Source organism: Mauremys mutica, chromosome 4 (assembly GCF_020497125.1).
Source record: "Mauremys mutica isolate MM-2020 ecotype Southern chromosome 4, ASM2049712v1, whole genome shotgun sequence".
Classification (NCBI taxonomy): Eukaryota; Metazoa; Chordata; order Testudines; family Geoemydidae; genus Mauremys; species Mauremys mutica.
This window is the reverse complement of record NC_059075.1, coordinates 68757762-68784818: the sequence shown is the minus strand read 5'-3', so window position 1 is coordinate 68784818 and position 27057 is coordinate 68757762. Positions and strand designations below refer to the sequence as shown.

Sequence of the window (27057 nt, the reverse complement as noted above, 5' to 3'; positions counted from 1 at the left end):
TACAGAAAAGAGAATATTAGTGTTCTTGTACTGACACCAGCCCTTTTGATCTTTTGAGAGGTTACTATCCGTGCTGGTTCCTGCTGACAGTCTCCTGCTCTGTAAGGAGCCCAAGGACATGTGAAGGATTCTAGAGGTGAATTGTAAGGTTATTGGTTGTGCTACCTCAGCTACATTACAGTAAGTGTTCGGACTTTATGCAGATCCCCTGACCTCTGTCAAGCAGGGCCGGCTCCAGGCACCAGCATTCCAAGCTGGTGCTTGGGACGGCATTCTGCAAGGGGCGGCAGTCCCTGTTGTTTTGCCCCCAAGCAGTGCGCCGAATTGCCACTGCGGGCGGTGGGGGCAGTCCATGTGCCCTTAGGACGGCAGGCGCGTTTCCGCGGTGAAGGCAATTCGGCAGTAGCTTCTATGTTTAGCTGTCCGGGGCGGCTTCAGCCAAACATAGAAGCTGCCGCCGAATTGCCGCCGCCACGGAAACGTGCCTGCCGCCCTAAGGGCACACGGACTGCCCCCGCCGCGCGCAGCAGCAATTCGGCGCGCTGCTTGGGGCGGCGAAAACTGTAGAGCTGGCCCTGCTGTCAAGCCTTCTATATTAACTGCACTGGCACCTAGGGTCTAGTTTCTTCCCCAGCTCTTACCACAAACATGTTTGACATCAAGAAGATCTGAGGCAATGTCTACATTAGCGAGCTTACAGAGGCACACCTGTACTGATGCAGCTGCGCAGCTGTAAGATTGCTCATGTAGCCGCTCTATGCTGACAGAAGAGAGCTCTCCCGTCGACATAATAAAACCACCCCCACAAACAGTGATAGCTATGTTGGCAGGAGACCATCTCCTACCAACATAGTGTTGTCCATACCGGTGCTTCTGTTGGTATAACTTGGTGTTGTGGGGAGAGAGGGGGGTATTTTATTCACACGCCTGAGAGACATAAATTATACTGACAAAAGTGATAGTGTGGACATGGCCTTCCCATTGTCACATGGTTAATCTAGCTACCCCCAAAAGCAAACATCTCATGCAGCATTTTCCTAATGGTTTTTGAGAAAAGGAGCTCAGTTGACACTATCTACATCCTGTGGTATTTGCGAAAACCTTTCAGATGTGTCAAAGCTAAGAGAACATTTTAACACCAGACAAGTTTTGAAATACTGTCTTCAGTGGACAAAATGTACTGTACCTTCCATAAAAAGGGCTGGAGTCAAGCATGCCAGATTCAGGCAATGCAAACTTTCACCATGCTCTGAGCACATTAGGAGCACATCTTCTAATGCACTCAGTCATCTACAGATTTCACTTGAATTAATGTTTTTTAAAGTGACACTAATACGAGTGAAAGATGCTTGATTGACAGCCCTAGTGACTGGGGGCCAATGTGTGTTCTTAGAATGGATACAGCACAGGCAGTACCAAGTTCTCTTCATAAGAACCCTACCACTATACCCAACCCTTGACCTCATGGGGCCATCTCTAGTGGTGCGAGGAGTTCGTTCTTTGTATCCTGTTCCATCCTTGGTGTCTATTTAGAATTCCCATCAGTGATGTCAGTTTGTGCCTTTAGTGGTGATTTTAAAAAAATGTATTTCCTTGAAACTGAAATGAGACCACTAGCTCATTTCACACAGACCTGTCACAGGGTGACTGGCCCTTTAAGGGGTAATGGGTCCAGCCTCACCTGACTGACTCAGGTCTCCTCCCAAAGTGGGGGCAATTATCATAGCTACATGACAGGTCGGTCATGTGGTTAAATCAGTCCAGGCTTGCAGATAAAAAAGAAGCCTCCAGAGTGGTAAAGAAAGGAGAGAAGGAGGCTGGCCTGCCCACCTGCCCCTCCCCCCACCCCAAGCCTAGGGCGGCAACCTACCTGAGTTCTCAGAACTGGCCCAGAAGGAGGGCTGTGGGGTCCTAGGAACAAGGGTTGGACTTGAGCAAAGAAATAGGTTGATATTCTGTAGGACAGTGATGCCCAACCTTAATACACAGGAGGTCCTTATAAACCTAAGTACAACCTTCTGTGGGCCAAACAGATTCTACATATTTTAATAAGATTTAAAGTCATCTGTATTGATTTATATTTTAAGTCCAGCTTGTTTCATAAATCTTTAGATAGGTTGTTTCTATGTACAGTACTGTCTATGTACACACTTGTGTAAACTAAAAAGATATAAACGTGATGATAAAATGCTAATGACTTGGCCATTAGTATATTGTGTTGAAGCAGGCCGCAGGCCTTATGAAATGCTCTGGTGGGCTGTGTATGGCCTGTGGGCTGTAGATTGGGCACTCCTGCTGTAGGAGATTTAATAAATGAGACTCCACAAAGGGGAGATATTAGTTTAAGTATTCTGGCCTGGGAGGTAAGTTCTTACAAGAGCCAAGAGGGAGCTAAGGGTAACGAACCAGCAGGGCTATGTCATGCCACATAGAGGCTCCCTGAGATGGCTCCCTCTTACAAGGCCACTAAACAGTCTTATATGATAGTAACAGCCTTTGATATCCAATCCTTCCCGACCCAGGGGTGAGGGGGAAGCGAGAGAGGAAAAGCAGCAAGCTACGGGGGGAAAGGGGGAAGAGGAGTGAATGGGAGGCGGGGCCTTGGGGAAGGAAGAGGTGGGACAGAGGTGGGGACTTGTGGGGGGGAGTTGCGGGGGGGAAGGTTCTGGCAGTCCTGCTGGAGTGTCCGGGTTTTAAATATTACGAAGTTGGCAAATCTAATCACCACAGGCCTGGGTTGGACTTAAAACAGTGACCTGGAGGAGTGCTTTCCAAACTGTAGTCTGCAGCAGGGGTTCTCAAGCTTTTTCTTTCTGAGGCCCCCCCAACATGCCATAAAAATTCCACGGCCCACCTGTGCCACAACTGTTTTTCTGCATATCCAGTAGATTAAAAGCCAGGGCCAGCATTAGGGGGTAGCAAGCAGGGGAATGGCCTGGGACCCGACACAACAGGCAGCCCTGCGAAGCTAAGTTGCTGAGGCTTCAGTTTGAGCCCTGGGCAGCGGGGCTTGGGCTTGGGCTTGGGCTTGGACTTGGGCTTCAGCCCTGGGCAGCAGGGCTCAGGCTTCAGCTTTCTGCCCTGTGCCCCAACAAGTCTAACGCTGGCCCAGCTCTCTGGTTTATTTTGGCAGACCCCGGAAATCTGTTCAGGGTTCCCCAGAGGCCCCCCTACCACTTGTTGAGAACCACTGGTCTACAGGCTCTTGCTGGAGGCCTGTGGAGAGCTTGGTTGGTTATATGAGCTGGGTCGTCGTCATAATTTTCACCAACTACACTGCATTTAAAAAAAACCCCTAAAAATATATTATTTTCCTGGGATTACGTTTCCATGTACTAATTGCTGTAGTTGTCATTTGGGTGTTATGTGATTGTAAATGGGAAGACAATTGCCTGCGCACTCATGAACAGGCAGGAAGTCCCGGGAGGTCCATGAGACAGTCTGTCTGTCAAGATGTGGTCCACACTGTCAAAATATTTGAGATTACTTGACCTAAATTTAAAAGGCCCTGTCCTATAATCAGTCATCTGAGTCTTCCAGTCCACCAGCTTGCACCCATGTTATTTCTGCCTGCACTTTTGGCTCCAATAGATTTGGCTCCTGCATACATATTCAGAATATCATATGCTTCAGTCAACGTGGACTTCATTGTTTCCAGATGGATATGCTTTTGATGTAACACACTGGATTACTGCAGCCATTCAGCCTCTCCTTGTTTAGGTGGTGGGAGAAAGGAGGGGAAAATGTGGCTTTCTTTATATTTTGGCATATTGTGATGATGACTACTAACCAGATTCTTCTCCAGTATGTCCTCAGGAGAAACATCCTATGCACTGTCCGAGGACAGGCTGCCATTGGACTTGATGCAGCTTGATCTGTATTTAACTCAGACCAGAGTGAGACAAAACTTCAGGTGGACTTAGAAAATCAGCTAAATTCCCTTTCAGCTGCCATTCATTTCTCATATAGATGTGATCCAACTCCCATTAAAAGTCAATGGATGCTGGATTATGCTAATTTTTCCTTATATTATTCTTACATTGCACTGAGACAGTGGTTATCTAAACCTTTGTTTAGATCTATTTGAAGTCGCTGGAAAGACTAAAACGAGGAGACAGAGGTAAAAATTAAGAGGGAATTAAAATGTAAGGAAGTATTTTATGAAGAGAAGTGAATAGATAGGATGGGCTTCCAATTCAGCTGCATTGCAAGCATTTGATAGCTATATGGAACTTAAAACATAAATATTTTGTGTTGGAACTATCTGCCTGCCTTTTGGGTACAGGGTGGGAGAGGGAAGGGTAGAAGAGAATTTTTCACTGATTGTTTCCCCTCCCCCAGGTTGCATAGCTTTGGGGGGCTTTTTGGCATGGCAGTATTTTTTCCCTCTGAGCATAACCAGTTAAAAATTTTTAAATGTACAGGATATCTGATATACCTATCTGAATTTCTAAAGCACAGTCACCATAGTACAGTATCTGGGCATTGTAGACATAAATACAACTCCCAATAATTCTGTGACAGGAAGGATCCAAATGCTTCACCTCTCCCTTGATTTACCCAGTGACAAGAGAGGGTTCATTTTTGATGACTGTCCTCTGGGGCACATTTGTCATCAAAACATTCCAGACACAATGAATTTAAGGTGCTGCTTCTTGTCCTACAAGACTATGTAACTGTCTGTATCGTGCATAAAATAATTACACTGAAACAAAACATGTTTTCCTTTATCTCAAATAACTAAATTATAAAGTTATTCAACAAAAATGTATTCATCAGAAGCCTCCAAAATTTAGACCAAGCTCTTCTTGTTTATTAAAGAAATGGTTTGCCAATGTTATTCAACCAGTGTAGAACATTCAGCAATACAGATGTTTTCCATTTTTGTAAGGCCACTAAACTTGCCCTTAACACAATATTTTCTTCTGCCTTGGTAACATCCCTGTTATTAATATTTCTCATGACAGAAAAGCTGGGTACCATAAAAAGATTTACATTTAATATTAAATTAAAGACTGCCTATCACCTTTTCCCAAAATGCACAAACATGAGAGCACTTCCAAAGTGTGTGTATTACATTTGCTTTTATCAGACCCACAAATCCAACATCTATTATCATTTTTATTCATGTCCTCATTATGCAATGTCCAGTGGGACCTGAAGTATATTCTACTGAAGCCTAAGATATGATACAATTACTGTCTCATTCCTAATGTGAGTTAGAAAATGTTATTGTTAGATCTTCTCCAAGAACTTTACTTTTAGGAAATGGATGGCGCGAGCTCAAAAACAGTTGGAAAACTTTTTTTGTTTCATGCTTAAAGCTTTTTGCAGCCAATACTGTGGGTGAAAATATTTATGTTGTGGTCTAGGGTTTGGTTGAATCCCATTTCTTCCTGGCCAGTGTCTGGGAACTTTAGTTTGTGGCTTCATATCAAGAAACCATGAGGGACATTGTTGTTTTTAGTAGTGTCTAGAGATGATGAGAGTGTGTGAGGGGGAGAGAGAGAGTCACTTATATGCCAAAAGAAAGCAAAATGCTAACAATATGCGAGAAAGGGCAATGTATTGGTTGCATGAAGATTTGTGAGGGATTAAAAATCAGGGAATCAGAGATTGCATTGGCTCTATCTAATCTATCTATCTAAACATTTTCTTCCAGTAGAAACAGCATGGGAGATATGTTACAAAAGGACTTATTAATGAGGTTCACCAACATGAGGAAAGAAAGAAGCCCAGACGCAGCAGCGGTGCATGTTAACTTTACCTACTGATGCATACCTATGCCCATATATAAAATGTATGTGTTTATGTGCTTGTTACGATACAGACATTAATTACACAGTTTCATTAATATTTCCACAGTAGTACTGCCTTATTCAGTGCACAAGTTCATTGTGATAAGGTAGTGTTTGTGAAGTCAGAACATAAGCTGGATTGATCAGTTTGGTAAACATACAACCCTTTTCTTGTTTCTAGAACCAAACTAACCTAATATTTCCGAAGGCACTGAAAAACTACATTAAATTTGTGATTTTCACTTTTCTCCGTGCCAGTGGAGACCTTAGGCCTGTGCAAGCTACAGTATGCAGCCACATAGGGGCATACACTCCCAGGAGCCTCACACCACATACACACACTCCTGACCTGCCAGTCAGAGCAGATTGCCCCTTTTCATATTCCTGTTTCACTTTGGTACCAGGGACCTGGGGCAGACTGAATTCCTTAAGTGTCCTTCCCCACTTGGTAAATTGTAACGGCTTTATCTCTTGAATTCCCCCTCCATGTAGGAGGCTAACCAGATGCTATGGAGCTTCAAACATATTACAGCATAAGGGGTTGCCATAATCAGTCTTTCTGTGAGGTTTTTGGCCTCTAGAGACTTCTTTACATTGACTGGAAAGCCAAGAAAAGGTCAACATGCAATTTACGAAGTAGGGTGATAAAGGATGTTGCAAAGAGACAGGAAGTGGCCATGGAAAGGGTAATTTCATGGGAATTGGGTTGTTTATCCAGTCATAGAAGTGGATATTGCTACATGGCCTTCCTCACACATTATTTTATAAAGAGCCATGGAAACCCTAGATCTGAGCCTAGTCTGTGATTCTGGATGGGAATTTCTTCCTGTGGGGTACTCTCAAGCCCTTTTACAAACACCCCCCTCCGGGGAAGAGCTGAGAAAGAAAAACAAAGGAAATCAGCTGTTGCCACCAGCTAATTAAATCACATATGCACAAACCTCTTAGGACACAAAAATCCAATCCTGTTATTAAAAAACGTAAATTTTATTAAAACGAAAAGAAAGAAAATACATCTGAAAACTCAGACTATTGCTAGATTTTAAAAATAACCCACTTATAAGGATTAAGCATCAAAATAACTTTCCTGAGGTCCAGCTTAAAGGTTACAAGCAAAACAAAAGCATTTGGGGTTAGCACAGAGGAATTCACAAGCCCTAAAGAAATAAAAGAAATAAACCTAATCACATCTTCCTAGACATTTCCTGATCTACTTACATATCTGGGGTTTCAAATGAGTAGTTTCTAGGTATGATCTGATGATTTTTCATACTTGGCCCAAGCTTTTTACAGCATAGTTCCACCTGTTCCCTCTCTCCCCCTGAGAACAACACAGACAGACAAAGGGGACATTTTTTCCCAATTTTTAAAAGTTCTAGCTTTCCCATTGGCTCTTTTGGTCAGGTGCCCACTCCCTTCCTTTTACTTATGCAGGGAGACTTTTTAACCCTTTACAGGTAAAGCAAGTAAAGAACAACTACTAAGAGGGATCCCATAGCTAACTGGGTGGCTGGGTGTCCATAAAAGGGAGCTATCCCCCCCCCATTTATCACAGCATGTTTGTTATTCATTTGAGCTTTTGCTGGTTTCTTTCCAGTGAAGTTGGCTTTGTAGAATCCAGGGATATCTAGAGGTCATTTTATAGTGACTGAAGCCAAAACCATGTCAAAATGGCAGGACATTTTCTCATGTTAAGGCTCCCTCACTAGATGTCTAAGGTCAAATCAATGCATACACACCACAAGAGCTGGAACAACTTCGAGACGTTTGCTCATCCAGTGCCATCAGTTATGTGGACAAAATAGATTCAAGATGTGGTAGGTTTGGAAAATTAGATTCCTTTACATCGTTCCTTTACCGTGTCCAATGATAGCAGCCTGATGATGGGAAATATCTTCATGGAGTCATTTGGAGATGGTGGAGACTCCAGGTGCCAAAACCTGTGCCCTCGTTTCTTCTATGGGGGAAAGAGGTGATTGACCCAACTGGATCTGGGGAAAAATGAAAGCTAGAGTTGTCGCCCTTTAACCTTTTCATTGCAGCCTCTATGTGAGAGAGAATGTGGTGTGATGAGATGTACAGCCCCCAGCATATTAGTTGGCTGATAGAGGATTAACACCCTGTCACTAAGCAATGAAATTACTGCAGGTTTCTGTCCCCATTCCAGAGTTTGCTATGTACCCTAGACAGTGGCACAGCGGTTAAGTGATTTACCAAGTGTCACACAGTGAATTGGTGGCAGAGCTAGGAACAGAATTCAGTAATCCTGATTCCCAGCTCCCTGTGCTCAGCAAGATTCTTTTGCATGTTCCCCTCTAGGAGCAGGAGCCTAGGCAGCCATGTATGGCAAGACTTGAGATTTACAATGTATCTTCTCTCCAGGAGTTGGCCCCCTTCTTCATGAGGATTCTTGTTTTTTATTTCTATCTCCTTCTTTTGTTTGTTTTTTCTATCCTTTGTGAGTATTGACTGGCTCCTCTGGGAGTAAGCCTAACCACATGTGTGTGCAGGAATCATTATTTTAGTAGAGTCATTGCCTATGATGTTATTCAGCATTATAGGAAGAGCTGGACTAGCAAAATGCTTTTTATAACTTTTTTTTGTGCTTTTGCCTTTGTAATATTAAGTTTTGTTTCATAGATGACCAATTAGAGGCTAACTGAGGTTGCGGTCTAATGGTTTGAGAGCTGGACTTGATTTAATTCTTGTGGGGTGGGGTTTAGTTCAGTTCTTTATCTTCTGAGGATTCCATCCCACGTTTTCCCTTTGCCCTCATGAGTTCACTCACTTATTCAAACCTTTGTCCACCCACTGTTGCTCCTTCTATAATGTTTTCTTAAATCTGTCCTGACTTCTTCATCCCTAACACCTTTCCACCTCTCTCATCTTGACTGTAATAAACTCTTCTCTTGACTCCCATATTTCATGTGGACGCCCTATCCCAGTCTGTACAAAATACTGCTGCTAAAATCATCTCTCTTTTCCACCTTTCCGACCAAATCGCTCCTCTCTTTGAATCCCTTCATTGACTCTCTCTCACCTACCACCTCACGTCACCTTGTTGTGTGTGAATGTATTTGAATAATACTATCAGTGTCCATTTAAGATTGGAAGTTCATTGGGACACAGACTATGTCTTCTTCCATGTTTGGTGAGTTTTGAATATGTGATGGACACTTGATACATAATAATAATAATAATAAAAATAATAATAAAGGAAGGAGTTCTAGTCTTGGCTTTCTCATTGGCTTACTGTGTGAACAGGGACATGTTGCTTAAAGACTTTGTGCTCCAATTTCTCCACCTGCAAGAAGGCAATAATGATATTTATTAATTGTAGTGTAGAAGTGCCTGGGAACTAAAGATCTAGGGCCCCATTGCGTTAGGGACTGAGGGTACAATTTTCTAAATCATCTAAGTACTATTTTCAAAAGTGACTTCAGCATGTATGAGTCTAGGCCCCATTGACTTGCAATAAGACTTAGACTCTTAGGTATCTAAGTCACTCTGAAAAGTAGGATTTAGGTGCTTTTGAAATTTTTATCCTCTGCATAAAGCAACAACGAATACAATCTAGGTGTCAGACAGGACACAACAGCTGGACAAAACAGAGTGGGGATATATAGAAGGATATTGGGACTGGCTGGGCAAAGAAACTAGGACTGGAAGGTGGGGAAGAAAATGAGGAGGGGCTAGGAGCCAGTGAATGATTGGGGGGAGACTGATATTGGAAGAGGAGCTGGCCTGTCAAAAATTAGAGGGAAACATTGACTGTTAGCAATGGCCACTCTAACAGTGGCCATCACTTGGGAGAGTCCCATGTCTTCCAGAAGTGCAACTTCTGCCTGGCTCTCAAATCCAGGGCAAGGAAGAACAGGGAGATTAAATTCAGACTGTTAATGGTGGAATGCTTCCTTTAACCATCTTCTGAGTCAGGTCAGGAGCCCCCCGCCCAAACATCTGTCTCCGGATAGATCCAGCATCCCTTCAACCTTTCCAAAAAGGGGAGTATGGACTCTCTTTTTAAGGAGCCAGCTCCAAAAAGCCCAGGACCCCTGTGAGATCTATGGTCTCCAAAGCCTCAACCTCTCAGCTCAGTGCTGTTGAGTCAAAGGACTCCTCCTCTGGTACCAGTGAGACTGTAAAGTTCCAGAGCTCAGAGGAGAGATACAGCTCCAACAGGGTCTCTAGGAGGGACAAAGAGGGAAAGCATAAGCATTTCAGACTGACACTGTTGGGCTCAGCTGTGCCTTCTTTACCTACCCATTCAGGACCCTCGGTACAAAACAAGCAATGGTGCCAGACACCATCAGCGCCTGCATCAGTATGCCACCATCGACTACTGCTGGCTTTAGCTACCACATCTGTACTGATCCCCTACTCAGTACCACAAGAGTTCAGATACACTAAGGGCCTGTGTGTAACAGATGAACTGGAGACCCCGCTCTTCACTGGTACCAAGCATTTCTTGGTACCAAGATCACAATCTCCAGACCACCACTGTCATCCAGTACCACAGGACTCTCCACCCTTTTCTATGGGTGCTCCTCCATTGGATGATACTGAGGAGGATGAAGGAGATTTCTAGGCAGTCTCTTCTAGTTCTGTATAGGGATCTCCAACATATCCTTTCAGGAGCCCATTCATTGACAGTCACAGGGAAGATCACCACCCCCACTCCTTGATAGGCCCCTCCAATGGCCATACTGGGAACTTTGGGCTGTTTATGGGCAGCAATTTGCCAGACCACCAGTACCATCTCATAGAGAGACTAAAATCATACAGTCCTCTCCTTACCAACCAACACCTCCCGCTGCCCGCAGGAGGGACAGTTGAGGAGCAGGAGGCCAGGGCGGATCAAGAGGCTACTCATCAAACACCTATTTCATCCTCATCTCCAGACAAGGTGATTATGCATCTGACACCTTCCATGACTGATGGTTTTCGGCAATTTCAAGGCCTCATAAAGAGCGTAGCTGACGCACTTCAGATTCCACTCGAAGAGGTCAAGGAGTCACAGCAGAAACTGTTGGATATCTTGCAGTCAGCAACACTCTGTAGGGTAGCATTACCAATTAACAATGCTCTCCTGGATCAAGCCAAGACTATGTGGCAAACATCTGCTATTGGTCCACCAATGTGTAAATGGGTGAATAAGTATTATGTTCCCCCTAAGTACTCTGATTTTTTTGTTCTCCCACCCTCCACCCAATGCCCTGGTGGTGGACACAGTAAATGGGTGGGGTAAGCAACACCTCTCCAAGTCTACACCACACAACAAAGTCCAAAAGAGACTGGTCCTTTTTGGATGGATGTCCTACTCATCAGCAACCCTATAATTCAGGATCATAACTATCACGTGATCATGGCCAAATATAATTTTACAGACTATAATAGATTTACGGCCTTTGTTGAACATCTACCTCAGGAACTTTGGGAGTAATTCCAGTCCCTCATCTCAGAGGGCCAATTATTGGCCAGAACAGCTCTTCAAGCATCCTTGAATGCTGTGGACACTGCTGCCAGGTCCATCTCCGCAGGAGTAATTATGTTCAGGGCATCCTGGCTCCAACTCTTGGGGTTTCTGAGAGAAGTCCAAAACACTGCTGAGGACCTACCCTTTGACAGTCATAAGCTTTTATTAGAGACCATGGATGAGTCTTTGCACAGACCAAAGGACTCTAGGGCTACTTTATGATCCCTGGTCATATATACACATATAAATAAAATAAGATATAGTAGGTCACAGACTGCCCAGAGACTTCATCCTGTTCAGTTCTCTGGATTCTACAGATCCACCGAACCCCCAGGAAAAGACATACATTCCAGAGAAAGATGGCTCACCTACCCTCCATGACCACCCAGTCATCTTCAAAGCAACAGCTTTGACAGGTCACTCAAGGGTTCAAATCCTACCAAACCTTTGGTTTTGTAGCAGTGTCCATTTGCCCTCCTCCCCCTCTTTGCAGACTGCCTTTCCTATTTCCAAAATACTTGCCTGTAGTGATCCGTGCCTCCAAGTAGGTCATAACATCAGGCTATACCATCCATTTTATGTCCCTCCTTCCCTTCCACCCTTACCTGGAAGGGAAGGAGGGACATAAAATGGATGGTATAGCCTGATGTTATGACCTACTTGGGTACTTTGGGACCCCTCTCATAAGCTTTGTGACAAAGTTCCTCCTCTGCCTTGGTGGATATTCCTCCTCCTCCACCCTCTTGCCTGCGCTTATGGGTGGATTTGCTTGCCTCAGAGATTCATGGCAGCCCTCAGTTTGGCCACTTTTGCTAGTGGCTCAAACCTGCCATCCACTCAGCTGACCTCATCACTGGCCAGCATGGGGGAAACTGAGTACAATCTCCGCAGTCTCTGTGTCCCAACTAGTGGGTCGGGAACAGGCCAGATCCCTTTCCAATTTAGACCTTCCCTTCTGATGTTTCTCACAGACCAGGTCAACTCCTCCTGTGTCCGATCAGGAGTTGGGGGCGGGGGGATGAGGGGAACCCGGGCCCACCCTCTACACTGGGTTCCAGCCCAGGGCCCTGTGGATAGCAGCTGTCTACAATGTTCCTTGTATCAGCTGCGTGACAGCTACAACTCCCTGGGCTACTTCCCTATGGCCTTACCCCAGCACCTTCTTTATCCTCAGTGCAGGATCTTCCTCCTGAAGCCTGATCATGCTTGAACTCTTCACTCCTCCAGCAGCACCTTCTCACTCCCTGCTCCTTGCACGCCCCCCTTATTAACTGATGGGAGGTCCTTTTTAAACCAGGTGTCCTGATTAGCCTGCCTGCCATAATTGATTCTAGAAAGTTCTTAATTGGCTCCAGGTGTCTTGAGTAGCTTGCCTGTGTTAATTGGTTCTAGCAGGTTCCTGATTGCTCTAGGTCAGCCCCTGCTCTGGTCACTCAGGGAACAGAAAACTGTTCATCCAATGGCCAGTATATTTGCCTTCTACCAGACTCCTGTACTCCACTGGTCTGCCTCTGTGTCATATCCCTCCCCACTGCTCAACACCAAGGGGTTGGGCAGCTTGGGACACCAGACAGTGGAGCACCCAAAGGGACATTACTTGAAGAAGGAGAAGAGGTTACTCACCTTGTACAGTAACTGGTTCTTTGAGATATGTGTCCCTATGGGTGCTCCACTACCCACCCTCCTTCCCCTCTGCTTCAGACTATTCTCCATGGGATGTTCAGGTGGAGAAGGAACTGAAGGCAGCAGAGGTGAAAGTAACCCCTGACCCACCCCGACTCAGCAGGGGCTGCAGCGGCTCCCCTCTAGCTTGTAGCAGGGGGACTGGCTGAGGGAGAAGCCTTATTTTATTACAGACAGTACTAGTAATAGTAATAGTAGCTTTATTTTCTATATCTAAGTCATGCAATGGGAGGGATCCATGAAGTATGTAGGAGACGTGGGTTGCTTGTGTTTGGACTGTATGGGTAAGAAATGTAACTTACTTCTACCCCTGGCCCTGCCCATTCTGTCTGAGGCCCCGCCCCTTCCGGGGGGGAGGGGGCGCAGAATGGGACCCGTACCGGTAAAAGCTGTATTTTACTTTCACCCCTGGAAGGCAGGTTCGCCTGCACATCCCTGTATAGCCTTGGTGTCCAGCATAAGGAAGCACAGGGAGCATGTGCAGGCCAAATGGACACACAAAATCTCCAATCAAAGGCTGGAGAGGTGCATGCTTAAGTGGAACACCCATAGCGACACACATTGTGAAGAACCACAGTTACTGCACAAGGTGAGCAACCTGTTCTTATATGCCCTAAACTGAAGGTAAATAAACAGACTTGGGTGGTAGATTTCTGGAGATGAGACAACAGCAGGGCATTTTGCTGACTTAAATTTGTTCATGTTGCGGTTGTTTGCCATGAGCCTTGCTTCCTGATTTGTGCTAATGGACTTGTGTAGGGTATACACACAGCACAAATACTGCCCGTGTACTGTCTACCCTAATTAGATTGAATTTATGGCCCACTTCTCATAAAATGCTCCAAGCAGCCGTTGCACTGTTCTATAAAAAAAGGTAGAAAGGAAACCCATTTCTAAACAGTTTCCACTGGAAGGTTTTTCTTGTGTGGGAAGGGGTAATATGATGCATTTAAACTGCCCTATAACGAATTTTATTGAGTTGTGACCCATTAACTTGGTCTTAATGAAACCCAATTTCTCCATTGAAGTGCAGGGACATATTAGACTTGACATTTTTCTAGGGAATCATTTTAGGCTAGATTGTGCCTTGAGGTTGGGGAAGATATTCCAGGAGCCCATGCCCCTTCAGAGCAGCAGGGCACAACTAAAGTCCTGTCATCCCCCCTCTGTGTGGTCCATGGTGCTCAAGACATCCAAGGTGATGTGGGGTCATGTCCTGCTACCTTGCCCCAGGGGGTCAAGTCAGATATGCTCACATTGTGACCCCTGTTAATATCTCATGGCAACTAACCAAATCTGACAATACACCCTGAGACTGCAATAGAAGACATAGCTGTCGATATAAACAGACTCTTTCAGAGCCTCCACCAAAATCGGCACATAAAATCAGTTTTTACGTGGAGAGATTCTCTGCAGAGAAGGTTGACATGAAAGCAGACACACAGAGACAAGCAAGAGATACACAGAGAGACAACAGAACCAAACATCCCTGGTATGCATATTGCTGTGAATTTTGAAAGCAATATCTATGGCAGCAAAATACTTTTATGTGACAAAAGACTAGTAAAAACCACTGCTCCGAAACACCATGGTACAATAGAACTTATCATGGTTGACTTAATGAAATGGTAGTATTTTCTGTTTACAAACTGCCAGGTGAACAGTTTGGATGCCCAACCAAATTTCCACTGCCAGAAAAACTATGTCAGTCACAACACCATCTGGGGAGACCCCAACAATGTGGAAGAAGTTGAGAAGTGGGCAGGAACAAGCAACTTGACCTTGATCTACAACTTCAAGGACGCATGCACCTTCCAAAGCACACAATGGAACAAGGTGTACAGTTCTGACCTAGCCTTTATCACCTTTGAAAATGTAGGCAATTTCAGAGGAGGGGGTTTGTGATAGAAATCCCAAGATTGCAGCATTGACCAGTGCAAATGACAATAGAGGCTGCACTACAACCCAGGGAAACAAAGTACCTGCTGAGATTCAACTTCAGGAAGGCTGACTGAGAAGAGTTTACCTTTGAATTGGATGAATCCATTTATAACATTACTCCGACACATAAGCACAATGGAGAATTTGTCTTCTGGGTGTGGAAAACTGCCCCAAAGCTCATCCCTAGGCAATGCTGGACACTCTATATAGCTGGGCTTTCAGAACAGACAAGCCAACAACATGAGAGATATTCAGAACTGTTTGACCTGGATCCCTTTGGTGAAGAAATCACTGGGCTCAGGGAAATGCTTATTAAAGAGATTGGGAAGGAACGATGCCATCACTGGAGGGAGCTGATTGAAACAACAAATCTGTGCCATAATAGCAAAAAAAAGTGTGGATCACCATTTGCAAACTGAACCCTGATCAACAAAAATCATAGCTCATCGCTGCAGTCTCTCCCAACCATGCTGTGTACCAATTATCTTAAATGGTAAACCAACCCATGAAACAAGTCAAGCAGCAACTTTTCTCACTCTTTAGAGAGAGCAGAATCTACAGTAAGCAGTTCAACATTAAGGAGCTGACAAGAGCCATGAAAATGCTGAAATGTGGAAAGGCAGGTGGACTCAATGGTATCAACTATTACTACACTTTGGGATGAGAGTACAGAAGTGGCTGCTTGACTTCTTTAACTCTTGCATGGAGACAATACAGATACCCAAGCTGAGGAGACAGGCCAAAGTGTTCGCACTACTCAAAAGGCTCCTACCTCTGCAAAGAGTTACCACCCTATATACTCAGTCTGCTTAACCTACAAGCTATATAAATGGATGATAATGGGTAGAATAGTGCCAGTAAAGAAAGGGCAGCTGACTGATAACCAAGCCAGTTTCCACCCAGGACATTCATGCTGTGGCCAAGATGTAAACCTAACTCCATACACTGAAGATGCCTTCGAAACCTGTAAAATTACAGAGGCTGTGTTTGTTGAACTGGTAGCTGCTTACAACACTATGAACCATTGTGCACGTCTTCTGAAATTGGCAAGAATTTTGAGAAATAGCATGCTGGTCTCTTCCCTGCTCAAGAATTGAAGTTTCCTTGTAGATATGGATGGTCAGAAAAGCCAACAGCATGCTCAGCAGAATGGATTGTCCCAAGGTTCAGTGCTATCTGACTGGCTGTTTAAATGTCTACACAAATGACCAACCAGAATTCCCCAATGTGCAAAGATTCATTTATGAATGTGATTGTTGCATCACCACCCAGTCGAAAAGATTTGAGGACACTGAGCACATTTTAACTGATTCCCTGACTGTACTTGAAAAATACTATCACATGTCATTCCTGAATGCCAACCATAACAAGACACAAATGTGCACCTTCCACCTGAAACACCACCAGGCGAAGCAAAAACTCCAGATATTGTAGGATGGTACAATCCTCGAACATTATGAACAGCTGATGTACTTTGGGGTCACATTGGACTAAAAGCTGACATTCAAAGAGCACATCAAGAAACTGAAAAAGAAAGTGAACTCCAGGAATTGTGTACTCCAGAAACTGGGCAACACAAAATGGAGAGCTGACCCCAAAACACTTTGAGGAACCAGTCTTGCCCTCTGTTACTCAACTATGGGGCACTGTGTCCCGGTGAGGCCATGCTCGAGCCATGCACACAAAATCGATACTGAACTCAATCAATCCTGTAGGATTACTCCCATCTTATCGCTATACAGCCTTGTGGGGATTGCACCACCATCAGTGAAATGGGATACCTTCAGTAAAAAGCAGAGAGAAAAAACAGGCACGTAATCCAAGACACCCACTGCATGGACACAGTCTATCACCCAAGAGGCTGACATCCAGAAAGAGCTTTGCTTCTGAAAATCTCTTACCCCAAAATACCACTGTGGAAGGCTACAAAGTAATAAAATGGCAGGAAATGCCTATAAACTTGAAGAACCTAGTTCCTTCAAAACAACTCCCCCCAAATGACTTCAAATGAAAAAAAATGGCAATCTAAATCAAGTGACAGCTGGGATGGCAAAGACTGGTGACAATAAGACCAAGTGGGAGCTGAGGAGTGACCCCAAACGTGCCTAGGCAAACACTGGAACACTACCTGACATGGATGGTGCCCCTGTCAACATGCTATTCTCCAAAGGAACTGTTTGAGATAAGTGACAGTATCAGGTCTTGGCTGAGGTTTTGGAGTGACAAGCTATGATGATGATGATGAGCTCCCTCCCAAACCAGCAGAGTTGTCAGACTATGGAGGATGGAAGAATCTTGCACTCCCTTCAGGGGCATATCCCCAATAACACTCCCCATGCACACTGAGGGACCCAGGGGGGCAGAATTAATGCCAGAGCAACTTGTAGGGTGATGTGCCTCTATACCTCACAGTGCAGGCCTGTGTCTTAAATTCACATTTGAGATCTTTGTAATTTATAAGGACTAAGGACTTATCCACCCTATAGTGCTATGATTAGTTCAGTATACCATGCTGTTTCATTCTTTATTCATAGGCCCAGATCATACCTTCAGGCAAAAAAAAAAAAAGTAGGAAGAGATTCTGAGGCAAAAAAGCTCTGTGAGCATCCCCTCTTGTGATTCTCCCAGAAAAGGCTCGAGGGCCTTCTCCCCAAACTTGTACATTCTAGGGGATCTGCTGGAGACTCGGACCACCTAGGCAAGGGCCCTGTGCCTCTGCAGTGGGTTCTGGTCACCAGCTCCCTGACAGAGTGGTACCATTACAGTAATTTTACCAAGGACTCCCCTTAGCTGTGGAAGCTCCCAGGGCCCCCAGGGAGGCTACATGGAAAAGATAACACAGCGGAGACGTCACAGATCCTACCAAGTGCCCCCTCCTGACCACCCACTGGGTCTGCTGAGTGGGGAATCCAAGTATTTGTGCTCTAAGGCCCCCAGGAACTCTGGTGCTGGGTAAAGATCTGGCAGCACACAGTGCACTCTGCCTTCTCCTACCTTGGAAACAGTCCCACTCCCTCCTTAAACACGCTGTCTGTGCTTCCTCTATGCCATTCTAGGATTCTCCTCTCTCAGGGGGAATCCTTGGTTGCTCCTGTAAGACACCTTTCCGATTGCGCTGGGGCAGCACAAAGCAGCTAGGGTTAAGAACTGAAGCTATCATGATCCTGAAAAAAATATAGACCACCCCCAAAATAACAACTGCTGCTTTAATTGTTTCATTCCAGCCTCAGGAATTGCATTTCTAGAATATATCAAGTCCCTACACATTGACATTAAAGCAGCAGGTGAACCCCAACAAGGGACAGAAGATTCAAGCAGCAAGAAAGAAAGTTGAGTTATTTGATGCAAAATCAAGTTGGATGTTTTCCTCACTCTTTTACTAGGCTCTGAAGCAGCTGAAAAAACAACTCTTCTAAATCTACTCTAAGCAAAATTCTGGCATGAGGATTGTCTGTCCCAGACATTTGGCACAATCAGAGGAAAGATTTGTTTTGCTTAGCACTGGTTTTATTAGTACATGCATCTAATTGAACCTTCAAAGATAATCACTTCCCTGTTGAATGACATTGCCAGTTCAATGGGCTTCCTTCTCAGTTCTCAGCTATGGTCTTCCAGGCAAATATAGTTGTCAGTAATGCAGTTAGAGAGAGTTCTGTTGGGAATTCATGGCTAACAAAACAGACTGATTTTTCTGAGGTCATTTCAGAAGAAATAACTGCAGTGGTGAGAGAGAGAGAGACTCATTTTGGAAATCTACTACATTTGATGGTTTATCCATGCATTTTAGACACACAACCTCCAAAACACATGCTGGAGTGGTCATAGCCATAGTTTTGCTATTAAATAAAAATGCTTTGTGTATGTATCTGTGTGTGTCACTTGGGTATTCCCCCTTCCTTCCTGTCACCCCTCAGTCACTGACTACAAAAGATGAGATGGGGTAAATCCACCAGAAAAGAAAAAAAGAGAATCTGTTCCTGATCAAAAGGACAAAGCATTTCTTTTCAAGGAAATAAAAACAACTAAGAAAACTTAGCATAAAGGGGGAGGAGGGCGGGTAGGTTAAAGCAACCCGTGAGGAAGCCTAACATGAAGCTTTCTGTCCTTCCGCTGGAATGTGCTACAATATTATTTACCCCAGCTCTTTAGAAAAAAAGCAAGTGCTGTCAAAACTCTGTTATTCTATGACATCTACTGGGCCAGGGCATTAATACTGATGTGTTATTCAAGAAGTCCGTTTTTGGTTTCCAAGCTGTAATATTGTACAGCAAGTATTGACGGGTTTAGTTGTCTGGAGGCAAGCGAGACAAAGGACTAGGAGGGTCTGTTTTGTGAGGCATCAACTGTTAATGTAATTGATTTGTCTGGCCAAAATAATGCAAAACAGGAACTTGCATTAAAAGTTCCTTTTGCTTTTGCAGTGTTTGAGGGTATCTCACTTTTTGTAGCTATACAGGCCCAAATTTCTTAAGGAATTTAAGCATTGCTTGACTGAGTGTTGCAGTCTGAAGGCTCCTCTAATTTATGTCAGCTACCAAAGTCTCCAAGCAGCCAGTAAAGGAATTGGGATTGACGATGTCCAGAGATATCTACTCCTGCCCCCTTTTGTCTAACCATACTTGCTATGCTGGTAGCCTCGAAGGGAGGGGTGGTATAGGATATGCTCTTGTTACTCTGTTCCACTGTAGGATCATTCTACGCTGGGACTATCCTCCAGTGGCTGGCTAAAATGGCTCAGGGCAGCTTAACAAAAAAAGGAACAGTGAAGTAACTGACTCAATAAATTCAATTGCACTATTAGAAAAACAAAACAAGTCCCCAAAAATATGCCTAGATCCCAAGGAACTGAACAAAGCTACGAAGGGAGAGAATTTTCAGCTCCCAAATGTGAAAGAAGTAAGTAGCAGTCTGAGTGGAACTAAACCCTTCAGTATTTTGGACGTGTCCAGTGGATTTTGGGAAACACCCGTGGATGATGATAGTTCTAGGTATACCACATGCACCATACCATACGGCCCACATTGTTTCCAAGAGCCACCTTTTAGCATCTCAGTGTGTATGAAAAGTATTCAGCAAGATGGCAGTATGGAGATCCCACTGGTACTCACATCCTGGTTTGGGGCCAAACCAGAGAAGAATGTGAAATTTGTCCAAAGAAAGTTTCTCAATGTGCCAGGGGGAGCGGGGAGGAGAATAGTGGGGTTTCATCATGATTTGAACAGAAATGAAGTATTATCCTTAAGTCAACTCATTTAATCAAATACTTCATCAAATTCTCCTAATTCATAATTTCATTAATATCTTTAGATTTCCATTGTGAAAACTTATTTCTTCACAAACTTTAGTCTCTTTTACAGGCTAAGATTCCATAGCTACAATCAAAATAATCTCTCATACTCCAGATTTGTTTTCCCAACTATTGGTGATTTAAATCCACTGTATTTTGATAATTTTACCTTTGGTAGCATATTTATTCTTGATTTTCTTTGTTTTCTGACAGCACTTGGGTTCTGTTATCAAGTTTGATTGTACTGAAGTGTCCATTCAGTTCACTGTCCATTCACCATTTTCCTTGATATTGTCATGGGTTTATATAGCTCTGCAGTTATACCCCTGATTTCTGCGGTTCGCTTCTTCCACAAAGCTCACAAACAGTAACCTGTGTTAAAAAGAATGCTTTTACAAATTAAACAAAACTCAGTTAAGACACCTTTTTTTCTCTTGTTGTCATTAGGTCTCCCAGCATCGTCTATGCTGGGATTGAGCTGTCCATCTTCTCTTATTTTATCTAATCTAATTGTATCTATCTAGTTACTAGCTTGTATCTATCTAGTTACTAGCTTGTGCAGACTCACCCCTGCGGTGCCTCCTGCTGGTGACTTCTGGGAATTAGCTCGATTTCCAGCCCGGAGCGCCCTCTGCAGGCCGGTGATCTGCCTTACCACTTGCTGTTGGGCCCATGTCCCTCCCTGGACCCCAGTGCCGCTTTCTCTGGGTGCTGCCCCCTGGCAGGAACCCCTCAGTCTTAGGGTCTCCCCTCCCCAGGGAACCCCCACCCACTATTCCCACCTCGCCTCAGTATAAGGCTACTGCTAGTCATTGTCTAGCCCCATGCCCTGGGGCAGACTGCAGTATCAGCCTACTCATCACTGGCAAGGTTGGGTTTGGACCTGCTGCCTTGGCCTACCCCTGGGCTGCCCTCTGCAACCCCCAGTACCCATAGGCCCTCTGCTAGGCCGCAGCCTGGGGCTTTCCAGGCTGGAGCTCCCCAGCTTCTCTGCCTTTCCCCAGCCCTGCTCCACTCAGGTACCGTGTCTCCAGCTCCCTGCAGCCAGGCCCTTCTCCCTCTACAGGCAGAGGTAGACTGTCTATCTGTCTCTGGCTTCTCTGCCTTTATAGGGCCAGCTGAGTCTGTTTGGGGAGTGGCCCCAGCTGCAGCCCCTTCCCCCAATCAACCCAGCCTAAAAGCTGCTTTCTCCAGCCACAGCCCCCTCCCAGGGCTGTTTTTAAGCCCTTTAGGGCAGGAGCGGGTGTCCACCCCGCTACATAGCTGTAGTCATCAATGCAATATCTGAGCTCCTACATGGTATCTCTGTATCTTTGTAATCGCCTCATGGCAGGAACCATGTTTTCTTCTGCGGCTCGTATAGCATCTACCACACCTTGTTAGTAAATAATAATCATTGCAAGCCTGTTTAGAGTAAATCTGTGACACTGAAAAGAAACGGAAAAAAGATTTGATGGTTCTTGCCAAGTCAGGGCTTTGGCATGACTTTGTTTCCAACTTCTTCTATCATCCAACTCTACCATTTGCTTTCAAGAGTGACTATTGTATAATGAATAACCAGCTTATGCTTTTATGGGCCACTCCAGAAAATTATGAATAACAAACTAGAAAGAGCCAATGCAGCTTCATTGATTTTATTTATTTAATTTGTTTATTAAAATACTCTAGCTACAAATTAGCTATCTTTGATCTCCATTTATCATTATTTCACCCACCTTGAAATGTATACTCTTGAGGTAAAACCTTGGCTTCAGTGAAGTAAATGGGAGTTTTGCCATTGACTTCTATGTGGACAAGTTTTCATCCACGGTGCATTGATTAAATAGACTGGGAAGTTTATGTAGCTTAACTCATGTCATTGCCTTTGTACCCTTTTCAGAAATACTATTGTGTAACTTCCTATACCAAACTCTTCTCACTGAATGACCTTAATTAGTATTATATGTCACCAACCAACAGGACACTACTGCAACTATTTCTTTCACCATGCCCAGCAGGACACCAGTGCTTAAATAGTGCTGCAGGATGTCAGGATTGTAGACATGTACATGTACAGAGGATTAGAGGATTTGTGTAGTAGTTTTCCTCCACGAAACCAAACAAATGTCTGGGGAAAGCCCTCCTTTATAGTAGAGAGGGGTGCAAATGTCAGAGATGGATTTTGAACCCTCAGAGTTTGGGGCTGTGCAGATTCTTGATTTTGTTTTAGCCTGTTATAAAGTTAGGCATCATTTGCAGACTTTGGATTTCAATTCAGGGTCAGATTACAAAACCCCTCAGATTTGGGGTGGTAATGACTAAAGCTGGAGCAACAGCTATAGTTAACGTTACATGGGCATTTCTAAGGCACATTTTCTTCGTTAGATCTGTCTGCTCAAATGTTCCTGAACCTTTGTTGTACTGGAAACCTTATCAAGTTGTCCACAGCTCTTCAGCTGGCCACCTGAACATTCTATCTCTGGTGAGAGAAACCGGTGCTAGCTACAAGTATTCCTAAGCAAGGTAGTAAGGAAAGCCATTTACCCATAAATTCTAACTTCTGGTGAATAGAAAGCTTCCCTCTTCCTCCTTTTACTCCATCATCCTGCAAATCCTTAATCACATGAGGGATATCAAGGAGGTTGCTGGTTTGGATGGTCCCAGTCCAGTTGGGCCTGTGTGTATGAGATTGTCTGGGAGGGTTGTTCTCCCCACCTCCCTTCAGGGACATGGAATGCTGTGCACTGCCTCAAACTCAGGGATAGTCATGGGTGCTATCTGTATTCCTGTCCTCTGTTCTCTTTATGTGGTGTTTGAATAGGTACATATATGCATATCAGTCAGGAACACTTTTCAAAACTATGTTCATGTAAAATTTAAGATTTCATTTAAAAAACCCGAATATCTAGCCTTTCCGGTTGGGAAGATAACCTTTAAACTAAAACTCTGCAAGGCTGTCTTTCTGAATCTGCAGAGATGTAAAATGAAACAAAAGCTTTGCCTGACATGAATTGCCCCCATTCTTCTGAATGGAATGTTAACTCTGAATCCAAATGATAACAATTTATGGCAAATTTTTCAAAGGAGACTTGTGGTGTACCTGTGAAAGTGTGCATGCATATGCAGATTTACACTTATTTATGCACATACCAACACTGTGCATAAAACTCTGGTAACTGAACGCACAAATGGTCATTTGGATGTCTATCCATTTATGCATGCAGTTGTGATTAATGTGAATGCAAATATAGATTAGCAATTGTGCCCTCTATTTTGCACAGGGTACTGATAATTTGACCTTAAATGTCAAATTTCTAATCTATTTCTCTGTAGATCTGTTTAATAGAAACATCCTGCAGTTCTGGGGGAGACTGTAGTAGAGTATCACTACCATTTTTTGTCTCAGTTTGACCCCAGATGAATAAGAATGAACACTGTTAAGAACATAAGAATGGCCATACTGGGTCAGACCAAAGGTCCATCTAGCCCAGTATCCTGTCTGCCGACAGTGGCCAATGCCAGGTGCCCCAGAGGGAGTGAACCTAACAGGTAATGATCAAGTGATTTCTCTCCTGCCATCCATCTCCACCCTCTGACAAACAGAGGCTAGGGACACCATTCCTTACCCATCCTGGCTAATAGTGATTAATGGACTTAACCTCCATGAATTTATCTAGTTCTCTTTTAAACACTGTTATAGTCCTAGCCTTCACAACATCCTCTGGCAAGGAGTTCCACAGGTTGACTGTGCGCTATGTGAAGAAGAACTTCCTTTTATTTGTTTTAAACCTGCTGCCCACTAATTTCATTTGGTGGCCCCTAGTTCTTATATTATGGGAACAAGTAAACAACTTTTCCTTATTCGCTTTCTTCACACCACTCATGATTTTATATACCTCTATCATATCCCCCCTTAGTCTCCTCTTTTCCAAGCTGAAAAGTCTTAGCCTCTTTAATCTCTCCTCATATGGGACCCGTTCCAAACCCCTAATCATTTTAGTTACCCTTTTCTGAACCTTTTCTAATGCCAGTATATCTTTTTTGAGATAAGGAGACCACATCTGTACATGGTATTCAAGATGTGGGCGTACCATGGATTTCTATAAGGGCAATAAGATATTCTCCATCTTATTCTCTATCCCTTTTTGAATGATTCCTAACATCCTGTTTGCTTTTTTGACTGCCACTGCACACTGTGTGGACGTCTTCAGAGAACTATCCACGATGACTCCAAGAGCTCTTTCCTGATTAGTTGTTGCTAAATTAGCTCCCATCATATTGTATGTATAGTTGGGGTTATTTTTTCCAATGTGCGTTACTTTACATTTATCCACATTAAATTTCATTTGCCATTTTGTTGCCCAATCACTTAGTTTTGTGAGATCTTTTTGAAGTTTTTCACAGTCTGCTTTGGTCTTAACTATCTTGAGCAGTTCTCAGACTATAGTAGTATGCAAGCACAAAAAGCATGGTAAAGACAAATATGGTGGCACTATTATTTTTTTTTAATTTCTGTGGCTTCTCTCCCTCCTCACATTCAAATGAGAAGTGCTGGAACATTCAAGTGAAGGATGGGGGGCAGGCAGGGAGGTACAGGAAAGGGAATTCTGATATTATCAGGGTGAATCACAGACATGATCTCTGACACACTTCTTTCTCCAGCAGCTTGTTACAGTAAGAACAATAATTAATGTGCAGGAGTGGAAATTGCTTGCATTGCAGTTTTCCTGTATGGAGCAGGTCACAAAGGTTACGTTGCATCCTGAGATGGCTTTGCTGGCTTCACATGGCTCATGCAAGACACTGACGCTGGTGACTGACCCAAAGTTCTTTGGCTGTACATGCTGTATTTGTGTGTCCGCCTTTATTTTATACCTTACTAGTGAGGGTAAATTGCAGGGCCAACAAACATTACATATAAATTCTGAAAACCATAAGATTGAATCTAGTTTTGGAGTGGAGAAAATGTAGATCATAATGGTTAGGTTTAAAGACCAGATATCAGGATGATGTTTTTTTGCTGCCTTTATCAGAATAATATGAGACTGGATCACAAGAAATCTGAATATAATCTGGGTCCTGACCTATAAGACAAACAGAGCATAGCTACTGTATAGATCTCCTTGGCTTTTACTGTGCCATGCAACACTGTGACCCTAAGAGCACTCCAGTGTCAGATGGCAAGGGACTCCCTGGTACAGAGCAGTGAGTTTCAGATGGTCTGACCAGCCCAGTGTACCCCAACTCACTGTTGTCATAATCTGTATCTAAAATGGGTCATGTAAGGTATCATATGCAAACTGGTGACACATGGGTGATTAATTTCATTGTGAAATGTATGTATTAACACTATGTGAAGAATTATGGATACTCACTAATATTATGCTTTAAAGTCCGTGACCAAACAAAGACGGAAACACGTTTCCCCCCAGAGAGGAGGGAAGGCAGCTATCTATCTATCTCAAGTGAAATTAAGGAAGGTGCTACCAGAAAAAATGGAAGCCCAATTTACATATACAAATCAGCAGGGGGATGGGAAATCCACAGGAAGGTAAGAATAGTATGAGGTCATCCTGAGTCTGGGGACAATACAGTGAGTTTGGGAAAATTTAAGGAGAAAAGAAGAAGCCATCTTGACATCCATCACAAAAGATCTTTCACCTAGGAAGACCAGGGAAACCAGCACCTTGTACTTATGAAGGTCCTGACTCAGAGAACGTCAGCCACGACTGAAGGTAAAAAGATTAGTAAGAAATCTATCTTGAACCAAGGTTATAGTTTGTTGAGTCTTAGCCACTAGAAAACATATTTTATTTTTATTTGCTTGTAACCATTTTGTCTTCATTCTTTGCACTTGATCTCTTTTTGTTTAGTAAATTGCATTACTTTTAATGTAAACCAACCCAGTGCTGTTTGAACTGAAGTGACTGTTAACTCCAATCTCTTTAGAGGAGCAACGAACCTTATTTGCTTCTCTGGGTATTCCAGGAGAGGGCTGAGCACTTCAGGGTAGATGATTTTGGGAGAATTCAGGACTGGGGGTGACAAGAGTGGAGCTATTGTGTTGTAGGCAGGCTGCTGGGGTTAGTGCATTGAACCAGGATTGCTCATCACACAGATGCTTGGTGCATACTTGTATGCTGGCTGGGAGCATCCAGACATGGAGCTACATGTGCAGAGCATTTTAACATATTTGGGGTTACAGGACAAGTGGTGATACCACCTCTAACTGGTCTTAATCACACTCCAAATTGTGACAAACACTTGTTGGAAAGTTATGTGTCGTATGATTCTTCAGCTGCACAATCCACATCTTGCTGCCGAGTTGTGATCCAGAATTTAATCCTTCATTGCTGATATTGTTAAACTCTTAGCCCTTGTGTTTGTGAAGAAACTTTCCAAACACGTATGCGTGTAAAATGATGCAGTCTTGTCTGCCCAAGTTTGCAGTCAGATCTTAAATAAGAGTTCTGAGAGGGGTGAACTTCCCTCATTTACCCATGGAATGTTGTCTTTGAAACTTGGTGGCATAAAAATGGTTAAATATTTTACTTCTGATTATTTTAGCAAAATCACCCAGCTAAAGTGCTTGTCCAGCAACCCCCAACGTAGTTAACTTAAAGTTAAATCCAAGCTTGTATGTTTTGCTGAATTGGGTCCTGACTTTCTGAAGTATTCAGCACTCGCAACTCCAGTTAAAATCAATGGGAGCTGTATCTCTTTGCGTCAGGCCATTACTATATAAACTGTAATAAACATTCAGATTTCAAGGGATAACTCTGCACCTGGCTGTGTTATTTAATAGGCATTGAGAAATGACAGAGCTTTTCACACATCCTGGAGCAGAGAGAGATGTGGGGTTTTATAAGACACATGGCTTCAGGACTTTAATC

At 43.7% G+C, this 27057-nt stretch overlaps 1 protein-coding gene across 14 annotated transcripts in view; it reads left to right on the top strand.

Moving 5' to 3' along the window:
- RAD51B (RAD51 paralog B) overlaps positions 1 to 27057 on the top strand; it is a 610326-nt gene that overhangs the window by 374830 nt on the left and 208439 nt on the right. Inside the window, exon 12 of one of the 14 annotated variants that reach the window (XM_045014342.1) lies at positions 5663 to 5777. The exons of the other annotated variants lie outside the window; for them this stretch is intronic. Within the exon in view, the coding sequence (XP_044870277.1) occupies positions 5663 to 5665 (3 nt within the window). The 3' untranslated portion in view covers positions 5666 to 5777. Of the gene's footprint in view, positions 1 to 5662; positions 5778 to 27057 lie in introns of those variants that run through there. 14 annotated transcript variants of the gene reach the window in all.